The sequence below is a fragment of the Pristiophorus japonicus genome, chromosome 5 (assembly GCF_044704955.1).
Source record: "Pristiophorus japonicus isolate sPriJap1 chromosome 5, sPriJap1.hap1, whole genome shotgun sequence".
Classification (NCBI taxonomy): domain Eukaryota; kingdom Metazoa; phylum Chordata; class Chondrichthyes; family Pristiophoridae; genus Pristiophorus; species Pristiophorus japonicus.
In genome coordinates this window covers 37,478,577-37,491,485 of record NC_091981.1, presented here as the reverse complement: position 1 = coordinate 37,491,485, position 12,909 = coordinate 37,478,577, and the positions used below count along the sequence as shown (strand labels likewise).

At 45.9% G+C, this 12,909-nt stretch overlaps 1 protein-coding gene across 1 annotated transcript in view; it reads left to right on the top strand.

Moving 5' to 3' along the window:
* Nucleotides 1-12,909, top strand: part of LOC139264064 (collagen alpha-6(VI) chain-like) — a 178,460-nt gene that overhangs the window by 57,988 nt on the left and 107,563 nt on the right. Inside the window, exon 6 of the mRNA XM_070880162.1 lies at nt 8,218-8,778. Within this exon, the coding sequence (XP_070736263.1) occupies nt 8,218-8,778 (561 nt within the window). The remainder of the gene's footprint in view (nt 1-8,217; nt 8,779-12,909) is intronic.

Genomic DNA, 12,909 nt, shown 5'->3' with positions numbered 1-12,909 from the left:
TAAACCAAACATACATACATGACAATAACCCCCTTTAGGATATTAGTAACAGTCTTTTTACAAATTGAGATGGTCCCGGGCTTTCCACTCCCGAGTTGAACGTCTCAGTTCAATTCCAGCCGTGGGCGAGCGTTCTGAGTCTATTATGACTGGGGGCTGGGGAGCCGATCTGATGGGAGTGGCAATGACCACGTCAGGGATTGAAAGTCCAGATTCATTGACCACATCAGTGATTGAAAGTCCAGATTCATTGATGACAGCGGAGTCCTCTGATGACTGAAAGTAGGTTGGTTGATCACTGATTGTGTCTTCCTCAGACTGTTCTGGTTCATCCGTGTGCTGCAGCTTTATCTGATCGACATGTTTCCTGCATTTCTGCCCATTCTTGAGCTTAACGATAAACACTCTGTTACCCTTCTTGGCCGTAACTGTACCGACGATCCATTTGCGACCTTGGTCATAATTCAGTACATACACAGGATCATTGATAGAAATGCCGCGTGACACAGTAGCGTGATCATGATAGCCTTCCTGACTTTGACATCTGTATTCAACACAATTATTCAAGTCAGAGTGGACAAGAGAGAGCCTGGTCTTGAGACCTCTCTTCATCAATAGTTCAGCAGGGGAGATCCCGGTAAGCGTACGGGGTCTTGTCCTGTAACTAAGCAATATGCGTGACAATCGAGTTTGCAGTGAACCTTGAGTTACACGTTTCATACTCTGCTTGATGGTTTGAACCGCACACTCTGCTTGTCCATTGGATGCGGGTTTGAATAGTGCTGACCTCACATGTTTGATACCATTGAGTTTCATGAACTCTTGAAACTCCATACTGGTGAAGCAAGTCGGGCAACGATGTCGGGCAGACCATGAGTGGCAAACATGACACGAAGGCTCTCAGTGGTAGCTGTGGATGTACTGGATGACATGATTATACACTCTATCCACTTGGAATATGCATCCACCACAACTAAAAACATCTTTCCCAGGAAGGAACCTGCAAAATCAATGTGAATTCTGGAGCATGGTTTAGATGGCTTTGACCACAGACTCAGCGGTGATTCCGCTGGTGCTTTACTTAGCTATATGCAAGTGTTGCACTGATATACACATGATTCCAGATCAGAGTCAATTCCAGGCCACCATACATGAGACCTGGCAATGGATTTCATCATGACAATATTGGGATGAGTGCTGTGTAGATCATGCACAAATTTCTCTCTGCATAACAACACGATTACCCCACAGTATACAATCTGATTGAATGGATGGTTTATCTTTGCGAGGGATGTAAGGTTTGGTCTCCTCACACATTTGCTTGGGTATGGCAGACCAATCACCACTAAGCATACAACGTTTCACAACCGATAATATCGGACGCTGGCTGATCCAGGTCTTAACTTGTTGGGCCGCGACAGGGGGTCCTTCACTTTCAAAAGCATCCATGACAAACAATAGGTCTGCTGGTTGTGGCGTTCCCACCTCCGGTGTGGGCAATGGCAGACGGCTCAATGCATCGGCACAATTCTCAGTGCCAGGTCTATGGCGAATGACATAATCATAGCCAGATAATGTCAGCGTCCACCTCTGGATGCAGGACGATGCAATGATATTGATACCTTTGTTTTCCAAAAACAATGAAGTGAGTGGCTTGTGATCTGTTTCTAGTTCAAATCGAAGACCAGACAGGTACTGAGGCATCTTTTTTAACCCCATGCACACAAGCTAGTGCTTCTTTCTCTACCATGCTGTTGGCTCTTTCCGCCTTTGACAAAGTTTTTGAAGCATATGCAACAGGTTGCAATTTGCCCGCAACCAACTCCATATGAGAAAGCATCACAGGCTAATACTAGCTGCAGACACGGATCATAATGTACCAGCAGCTTGTTAGAGCAAAGCAAATTAGTAGCTTTCTCAAAAGCTCTGTCTTGAGACGCACCCCAAACCCAGTTGTTGCCTTTTCTTAGCAGCATGTGCAGTGGCTCTAATAAGGTGCTCAATCTAGGTAAGAAATGACTGAAGTAGTTGAGTAGACCAAGGAATGAAAGCAGCTCCGTCACATTCTGAGGCTTGGGTGCATTTTTGATGACCTTGGTTTTCGAGTCCATAGGCCCGATACCGTCAGCAGCAATTTTCCCCCTCAGGAATTCGACTTCAGGTGCCATGAAGACGCACTTCGAGCATTTCAGTCTGAGTCCCACTTTATCCAGACGATGTAGAACCTCTTCCAGATTGTTCAGATGTTCAGCGGCGTCACGGCCTGTATCCAGTATGTCATCTTGGAACACGACGGTTCTGGGGACGGACTTCAGTAGACTCTCCATGTTCCTCTGAAATATGGCTGCAGCCGAGCGAATTCCAAAAGGACACCTGTTGTAGATAAACAGTCCTTTATGAGTGTTGATGCACGTAAGTTTCTTCGACGTGTCGACCAGCTCCTGTGTCATGTAGGCCGACGCCAGATCCAGTTTTGTGAACGACTTCCCCCAGCTAGCGTTGTAAACAGGTCATCAGCCTTCAGTAATGGGTATTGATCCTGTTTAGCAACTCGGTTGATCGTAACCTTGTAGTCTCCACAAATCCTGACAGTGCCATCACTTTTCAACATGGGAACAATGGGGCTGGCCCATTTGCTAAATTCGACCAATGATATGATCCCTTCACGCTGGAGTCTGTCCAGGTCAATTTCAACCTTTTCCCTCATCATGTGTGGAACTGCCCGAGCTTTATGATGGATGGGTCTTGCATCTGAGTCCACGTGGATCTGCACCTTGGCTCCCGTGAAATTGCCGATGCCTGGTTCAGACAGCAAGGGGAACTTGCTCAGCACTTGAGCACACGGAGTATCTTCCTCAGACGACAACGCTTTGATCTCGTTCCAGTTCCATTTGATTTTTTCTAACCAGTTGCTGCCAAACAGCTTTGGATCATTGCCTGGAACAATCAATAACGGTAAATCGTGAACCGCACCACCATACGACACCTTGATTACTGCACTGCCAATCATCGTTATGAGTTCTTTAGGGTACATACGCAACTTGGCATTGACTGGACTCAGCTTAGGCCTCACAGCCTTAGTATCCCACAGCCTGTCGAATGTCCTCTGGCTCATTATTGAGTGACTCGTACACGTGTCCAATTCCATCGATACCGGCACACCATTAAGTTTTACATTAATCATTATCGGTTGGCTCTTTGTTAGGAATGAATACACTCCATACACTTCCTCCTCTGGTATCTCGGATTGCATATCTGGATCCGTGCTAGACTAGTCATCATCCTCCATGTGGTGTGTCGCAGCACGCTTGCTCAGCTGCGGACACATGCACTGGAGATGCCGCACTCTCGAACAGCCTTTACAAATATACTGTTTAAACCGACACTGATGATGCCGATGACTTCCCCCACAACGCCAACATGGTGATATCGGATTCATTCCTGTTGGCGGACTTTGAGCAGCCATGGGTTTTGCATATGCAGTCGGGTAGGCCCTGCTATATGCAACTCTTTCAAACAACGATACTATCTTGTTTACAGTACTTGCCGAGTTATGACTTTTCAATGATATCTGCTTTAAGCTTTTGACCGTCGTCATGCATGATTGGGCAATCTTGATGGCCTTGCTCAAATCCAGCATCTCTGCCGCCAGTAGATTACGCAGTATCACCTCGTGCAGCATGTCTGCCAACGCAGTTTCGAACTTACACGGTCCAGCTAGACGTCTTAGGTCGGCAACGAATTCCGATACGTCCTGGTCCTCAGAATGAACGTGCATATAGAATCGATATCTTGAGATGATGATACCTTCATCTGAGATGGTCACGTACCAATGTTTCATAGTCCTTGCCCATTGGACATAAGGGCGAGAGGAGATTTTTTATGAGTCCATAGATTTTCGGACTGCAAACTGTGAGGAGTAGCGCCCGGCGCCGAACTGCGTCTGCCTCTTTCTCCATTTTGTTGGCCACGAAGTACTGGTTCAAGGGGACTACAAAGTTTGCCCAATCTTCTCCCTCCATGAATCGCTCCAGAATTCCAATTGTGCTCATTTTTGCATGCAAAGGTTCTTGTTACCTCGTCGCCAAATGTCATGTATGCAATAATTCAATAGACTGAATCCTGTAAACTCCGAACAGGTACAAAGCAGGCTGTACTTTATTAGGGCCCAAAGTGATTACATTACAAGATGGCTGGCCTTTTATACCTGGGCCGCATAATGACCTCCGACATTGGCGCCACCTGGTGGCTAGTAAACCCAAGCATACATACATGACAGATACAGCAAAGGCTATGGGCCCCGACAACATCCCGGTTGTAGTGCTAAAAACTTGTGCTCCAGAACTAGCCGCACCTCTAGCCAAGTTGTTCCAGTACAGCTACAAGACTGGTATCTACCTGCCACTATAGAAAATGCCCAGGTATGTCATATCCACAAAAAGCAGGATAAATCCAATTCGGCCAATTACTGTCCCATCAGTCTACTGTCAGTCATCAGCACAGTGATTGCGACAGTGCTATCAAGCGGCACTGATTCACCAGTAACTTGCTCACCGATGCTCAGTTTGGGTTACACCAGGACCGCTTGGCTGCAGACCTCATTACAGCCTTGGTCCAAACATGGACAAATGAGCTGAATTCTAGAAGTGAGGTGAGAGTGACTGCCCTTGACATCGAGGCAGCATTTAAACGAGTGTGACATCAAGGAGACCTAGTAAAATTGAAGTCAATGGGAATCGGGGCAACTTTCCACTGGCTGGAGTCATACCTAGCCCAAAGGGAGATGGTTGTGGTTGTTGGAGGCCAACCATCTCGGCCCAGAACATCACTGCCAAAGTTCCCATTAAGCTGCATGACCACATGGATGCACAGTAGCCTAGAGGTCCAGCGCAGGCTGCTCGCTCACCGGCTTTTAAATGGAAAAACCACGCAGGCATGGAACTTTGAATGGGCTACACAGCCGATTAAAGGGGCCATGCACCCAAAATAAAATTAGAGGGGCCATTGATCGCTGCAGGAGTTTCTCAGGGCAGTGTCCAAGGCCCACTGATTTTCAGCTGCTTCATCAATGACCTTCTCTCCATCATAAGGTTAGAAGTGAGGGTGTTCACTGATGACTGCACAGAGTTCAGTGCCATTCGCAACTCCTCAGATAATGGAGCAGTCCATGCCCGCATGCAGCAACACCTGGACAACATTCAAGCTTGGGCTGATAAGTGGCAAGTAATATTCGCGCGGTGCCAGGCAATGACTACCTCCAACAAGCGAAAGTCTGACCACTTCCTCCTGACATTCAACAGCATTACCATCATCAAATTCCCCTTCATCAACATCCTTTGGGTCACCATTGACTAGAACCTCAACTGGACCAGCCACATAAACATTGTGACTGCAAGAGTAAGTCAGAGGCGGGGTATTCTGCAGCTAGTGTCTCACCTCATGACCAATGTTACCCTGTAAGCTGCGCTTTGTTCTGCGTGCCTGTTTATTTTAATGCGTGGCCCCTTTAAATTTCTGCGCATGCACGATATTTACAATGTAAAAGCCGGTAAGCAGCCCATGCGGGACCTTTCAGATTAATGTGTGGCTACACGTGCACCTTAGCAGGAACATTGCTGCAGCCTCCCTATAACCTTTCCACCATCTACAAAGCACAAGTCAGGAGTGTAATGAAATACTCTCCACTTGCCTGGATGAGTGCAGCTCCAACAACACTTAAGAAGCCCGACACTATCCAGGCAAAGCAACTCACTTGATTGGCACCCCATCCACCACCTTAAATATTCACTCCCTCCACCACCAGGGCACCGTGTCTGCAGTGTATATCATCTACAAGATGCACTGCAGCAATTTGTCAAGGCTTCTTCGACAGCACCTCCCAAACCCATGACCTCTACCACCCAGAAGGTCAAGAGCAGCAGGTGCATGGGAACACCACCACCTTCAAGTTTCCCTCCAAGTCACACACCATCCTGACTTGGAAATATATTGCCATTCCTTCATTGTTTGGTGAATAAACTCCTGGAACTCCCTCCCTAACAGCACCGTGGGAGTAACTTCACCACACGGACTGCAGCGGCTCAAGAAGGTGAATCACCACCACCTTCTCAAGGGCAACGCGCAATAAATGCAGGCCTTGCATATGGCAGAGTTAACATGAAGTGGACGCTGCATCATGGGTAAATCTGCAATCCTTGAAAATCTTCATGCTAGCTCCGCCTGATTCTCTCTGGCATGAGGGAATGAAATTAAATGATCTCTCTTTGCATAGAGAGTCTCTGAGACCTCCCTGATGCAGCAGTGCACACCAAACTGCAAGATGTTTGAAATATTTCCAGCAGCAACCTCGAAGGAGCCAGGCGCATAAAAGGTCATAGCCACAGTCACGTTCACAGCTACTGACAATGCGGTCCTTGTCCTGCTCTGAGATTAGAATTGTGGTTGCAGCAGTTGGCAGATTTCAGTGACGATCTCCTTAGTGAATTGCAGACATCTCAAACATTGGTCGTTGTTGAAATTCAGCTCGGAGAATTGGTCCCTGAACACCCTGGGCGATATGTCCTCCTGCTGAGAGCATTTCTCCCCCCTCCTCTTCTAGCAGCTTGTCCTGCTCCACGTGAACTCTGCTCATTCTTCCAATCATGCTCAATGCCAAGAGAAAGGTTTACAAGTAACTTGATTGTGCAGAAGCCTTGAATCCATCAAGAAAGTACTTCAGCACCTGCCACAAGTGCCCCTGTAAATGTTTGAAACTTTAACCAACTCTAAAAAAAGCACCCAAAACATGTTGAATTGCAGCAACAGCCGGAAGAAATAAACCAGCAACTATCCTGCAAGTAGTTGATGGTTGCTTTAAACAGCACTGGTGAGGGGGTCCTTCATGCCGGTGAACACATGTTCGGCTGTGCGAGGACGGAGCGTGGAGTTCCAAAATGGCAACGCTGACGTCAACTCAGTGTTGCACACTGATTGACATCATGTTCTATCTGCTCTGCAAGCTGCTGGTGGACATTAGGTGCATATGCACTAACCCCATTACCAATTTGGCGTCCGGCTCACTTGGCATCAGAAGGGTGCTACCGAGCCCACTTTTTCCCCCTCTGTGTTTGCAGACTATTCAACGACACAGTGGATCACAACCAGTTTAACTGCTCTTGTCTTCTCCTGATGTTTCACACATATGCAATTCCAACCAAGTGTTCCTGGAATGGACGCCTACATGGCTTCCTTTCCCCTCCCTAATTGAGAGCGTCACACCAATGTTATCATTTAATTCTGCTGCCCGAGGTGAGATCGATAAGTTCAGCACAGATTGGGAATCGAACATGGGACCTTCCAAATTTAGCAATTGACTTTCAAGTTGAAATCATCAGCAGCACCGTCCAATGCGCCTTATTTGGGAAGAATTATGGGCTGGACATTCGGCGATTTTGCAACCAGGTTTTTGGTATTTCACCTTTTTTGGCGAAAACCCGATCAGCGGAAATTTCGGTGACGTTTTGTGGCGGCGGTTTTCAAATAGCGCTGGAGAGAGAACCGCTGCCATGCAAGACTCGAAATATCGCTTTTGCCAAAAATTTGGCTCTGTGTGCACTCATATTTTGCGTGAATAAGACCGACAGGGTAAAAGCTGCGTTGCAGCCCTTTGGAGCAGCGGTAATTATGAAGACCTGCAAAAAAGTAAGTTAAAGTTTTCATTTTTTAATTCTTTTGCAGCGATTCACTTGGTAAGTGTCTTGAAAATGTTTTGTGAATTTTTTATTTCCCATTTATTTTTAGGTGTTTTTCAGCCCTCCCTGGGCCCAACTCGCAGCGCTATCTGCCTCAGACTAAAGTTGCCAAAATTTGTGGTTTGCGCCGCGAATCCTTGTGTAACGCCGATTTTTACCTTCAATTTACGGCCTCATAGTGATAGCGACACAATAATGGTAATTTTGGCGAAAAAATACCGTTATCGCTGAGAACCGAATTTCTAGCCCTATGAATTTTTGCTGTGTAGTGTAATATATTTTAATTATAATTAATTTGTAAATGAATTTGGAAAATATATAATTGTATTAGATTTACAAAAAGATAATAATTTTACACTTGGAGGTAAAAACAATTATAAAACTTGAAAGGAGCAGCTAGAATATAATACACAGATAAGCATCAAAGCCCTGTTGTGTCTTCCTGCTGTTCTTCAGTAACTGAAGCAATGCCCCTTTCTCTTTTCAGGCTGTGTTGAAACAGATGAAGCCGATATATTTTTCCTTGTTGATGGATCAGGCAGTATACAACCTGAGAACTTCAAGGACATAAAAAGATTCCTGCTAGAAGTAGTGAGGGTATTCAGTATTAGTGCAGACCAGGTTCGTGTTGGGGTTGTCCAATATGCATCTAATCCACAAACTGAATTTGAACCCACTCAATATACCCGCAAAACTGAATTGGAGGGAGCGATTAAACGAATCGCTCAGCTTGGAGGAGGCACTAAAACAGGCCGTGCATTAACCTACATGAAGAATTTCATCAGTGAAGCAGAGATAAGCCGTGGACACAGGGTGCGGCGTTTCCTGATCACCATCACAGATGGACAGTCACAGGATAATGTAACAAGTCCTGCTGCAGAACTAAGGCAGGAGGGGGTAATTCTCTATGCTGTTGGTGTGGGAGATGCATCGAAAAATGATCTTCAGCTCATTGCAGGTGCTGATGAAAGAATCTTTTACACGCACAATTTTGATGCTTTGACAGATATGAAAAGCAATATTGTACGGGATATCTGTTCAAAGGAAGGTAAGAAATAAAATTCGCTCTAATCAGTGTGTTCTTCCAAATCAAAAGCTAATGCCAAGCATGACTTTCTCATTAATATTGTGAAGACTGGTAGTAATGATTCTTACTGGGTCACTTCTTACTATGATGGTAATGAGTTAGCAATAGAATATTTCTCACGATAGAAATCAAAGAAATTTACAGCTCGGAAGAAGGCCATTTTGGCCCATTGTGTCCGCGCCGGCCGACCAAGAGCTATCCAGCCTAATCCCACTTTCCAGTTCTTGGTCAGTAGCCCTGTAGGTTACGGCACTTTAAGTGCACGTCCAAGTACTTTTAAATGTGGTGAGCGTTCCTGCTTCTACCATCCTTTCAGACAGTGAGTTCCAGACCCTCACCACCCTCTGGGTAAAGACATTTCCCCAAAAATCTCCTCTAAATCTCCCCCCAATTACTTTAAATCTATACCCCTGGTTGTTGACCCCTCTGCTAAGGGAAACAGGTTCTTCCTATCCACTCTATCCCCTCATAATTTTATACACCTCAATCAGGTCTCCCCTTAGCCTCCTCTGTTCCAAAGAAAACAGACCCAGCATCTCCAATCTTTCCTCATAGTCAAAATTCTCCAGTCTAGTCAATATTCTTGTAAATCTGCTCTGCACCCTTTCCACTGCAATCACTTCTGTCCTGTAATGTGGTGACTAGAACTGCACGGAGTACTCCAGCTGCAGCCTAACCAGTGTTTTATACAGTTCAAACATAACCTCCTTGCTCTTGTATTCCATGCCTCGACTTTTAAAAGCAAGTATTCCATATGCCTTCTTAACCATCTTATCCACCTAGCCTACTATCTTCAAGGACCTGCACTCCAAGGTCCCTTTGTTCCTCTACACTTTTCAGTGTCGTACCATTTCATGTGTATTCCCTTGCCTTGTTAGACCTCCTTAAATGCATTACCTCACACTTATCCGGATTGAATTCCATTTGCCACTGTTCTGCCCACCTGACCAGTATATTGATATCTTCCTGCAGTCCGCAGCTTTCTTCTTCATTATCAACCACACATCCTATTTTAGTGTCATCTGCAAACTTCTTAATCATACCCCCAACATTTAAGTCCAAGTCATTGATATGTACCACAAAAAGCAAGGGACCCAGCACTGAGCCCTGCGGAAGCCCACTGGATACAGCCTTCCAGTCACAAAAACACCCATCAACCATTACCTTTGCTTCCTGCCTCCGAACCAATTTTGCCACATTGACCTGGGTCCCATGGGCTATTACTTTAGTGACCAGTCGGCCATGTTGGACCTTATCAAAAGCTTTGCTAAAATCCATATAGACTACATCATACGCTTTGCCCTCATCGACCCTCATGGTTACCTCCTCGAAAAATGTAATCAATTTAATCAGACACGACCTTCGCTCGACAAATCCATGTCTTTCCAAATGAAGATTTATCCTGTCCCTCAGGATTTTTTCCAATAATTTTCCCACCACTGAGGTTATTCCTTTCTCCCTTTTTAAACAAAGGTACAACATTAGCAGTCATCCAGTCCTCTGGCACCACACTTGTAGCCAGAGAGGATTAGAAAAATGATGGTCAGAGCCTCTGCTATTTCCACTTTTGCTTCTCTTAACAACCTGGGATACATTTCATCCGGGCCTGGGGATTTATCCATTTTCAAAGCTGCCAAGCCCCTTAATACTTCTTCTCTCACTATCTTTATCTCGTCGAATATTTCACACTCCTCCCTCATTGCAAAGTTTGCACCGCCCCTCTCTTTTGTGAAAACAGATACAACGTATTCATTCAGAATCCTACCCACGTCTTCAGCCTCCACACACAAATTCCCTTTATGATCTCTAATAGGCCCCACTCTTTGTCTAGTTATCGTCTTGCTCCTAATGCATTTACAAAACACCTTCGGGTTTTCCCTGATTTTACTTGATAGTAATGACTTATGGTAATGAGCTAGCAATAGAACATTTCTCACTACGATTATAATGAGTTAACAGTGCAGCCTTCAAGATGAAAGTACAGAGTGTGAATGCACCTTGCTTGCCAATCATGAAGCACGTTCAACCAAAATGTTAGTGAGGAATCTTTAATCGGGATGATTAGAAATGCAGGTTTGAATCTGAGACCTGATCTAATTTCTTCTACATGTGTGAGGATTAAGGTAAGGCATTCTTGTAGTGAAAGGACCATAGAATCATAGAATGGTTACACCATTTGGCCCGTCGAGCCCGTGCCAGAGCACTTCAGCTAGGATGTAAAGAGTCTTGTACTTGCTCAGAGAGATTCAGGAAAGTAATACATCGGCCCTGATGTTAACTCAGAGAAGTGCTGGGAGTGGGAGGGTCCGATATTGCGCGGGAAACCCAGAAGTAAGTTCAGCGCTTCTGTCAGTGACCTTTTAAACTCTGCCATCTCATTAGCATTTTATCTCCTGACTCGGTGTGCAATCCACAGTAGCAATGAGGCCCTGCAGGACGCAGTCTCAACTACAATATTTAAAGGGCCAATCGAAGATGGAATTTGGAGAAGTTGGAGCTGGAAACAAGAGAGGAGAAAGGTTATGAGTGGATTTGAGATGATCCAAAGCTGCACCGCATTTCGATGATGCCTCTCTTGATCTGATGCCGGGGTCAATGAGGAGCCAGAGAGAGATACTCTTTCCTAGCAGTGGGAGGAAGAAACCAGCTGGTGACATCAAGAAGGCGCAGCTGGAGGTGGCTCAGGAGGTGAGCAGTAGGAGCATTGGCCACGTTCATGGAGTCAGTACAGGAACCACTGTAGGTAGATGTAGGTCATTTTAATGATCTAGCCAGGTAAGAAAAGGTGAGCACAGTTGCACATTTAGCTACATCCTACTGGGTGCATCACTCCACTCTTCACTCTGCCTTCTCAAGTCTAGTCCATCACACAATTGCTCACACCCACTTACTTGAAGGTGCACCCTTCCCTCTTAGTCTATGCACTTCCTCACATCCCCATCTACCCATCACTCGCTGCCATTCACCCTCATCCTCGGCCTTTTGGCTAAGATCATTTGGCTAAGATCATGCGTAACTGACCTGACAGGGGAGTAGCCACCATGACCTCCGGGTGGTTCTCCCTGGATCAGGAAGGTATATGCTTGCTTTTTTGGAAACAGGAGGTGGGTGGGGTGGCTTGACCCATCCACCTCCCCGGAGGTGTGTGGGGGACCTGACCCATCCACCTCCATGGCACGAACCTGGTATTGCAGTACTTCCAGGAATGGTGCAGTGGCTCTAGGCCTTTTGGCTAAGAACATTGGCGCAGAGTGATCCTTGGCGTGTGCAAGGTGACCTCTGGCGTTTGTGATTTGACAAAGAATTGGAACGATTGGCTACGAATTAAAAAAAAAAAAAAAAAATTGCATCCCTCTCCCCAATAGTCACCCTAACCAAATGCACTGCATCCGTTGGGTGATCACATGCCATTACACTCTCTCATGCGTCTGTTCTTTCCCTTATTGCAGGAGAAAAGAGCACAGAATACGAGAGTAGGGAGAGAACCGGTAGTTGCCCTCCAAGGAATTGCCAGCAGAGCAGGAGGCGCTGGTGCTAAATGAGTTTCGGCATCCCTGGTTGTCGGAGATGGTGAGGGGGAGGTCCCAGCTTCCTGGTGAGACAATTAAATATCAGTAACCCACATGTCATACGGCACTCAGTCATGTTGATTTGATGTCAACAGTGAGTGAAATATGATCATCTTCATAATAATAATTTGCAACATTCTTACCTTGCCAATACCAATTCATGTCTTTTATCTTCGTCAGGACCTTCACGATGCAACAGAAGCTGATGGAGGTCGCGGATGACGAATTGTTAGAGGAGCTGAATCCTTCTGAGGGTGCACCATTACACGTCTCATGCATATCATGTAGCAACGTAGATACTTGCACTTTCTGGGATCACTTAGACAGATAGTTGGGTTTTCACCTGGTGACTCACATTTCACAAGTGAAGAAGAGCATATGGTGGTGGCAGGGACAGCAGTGGCGAGTCTGCGTCGGCCCTCTCCAAGCTCTGCTCAGCGGGACACAGAAGCTGTACCTGTGGGACAGTCGATGCACAGGAGAATCATTGAGCTGCAGAGAATGTTCAATGCACTGACAATCT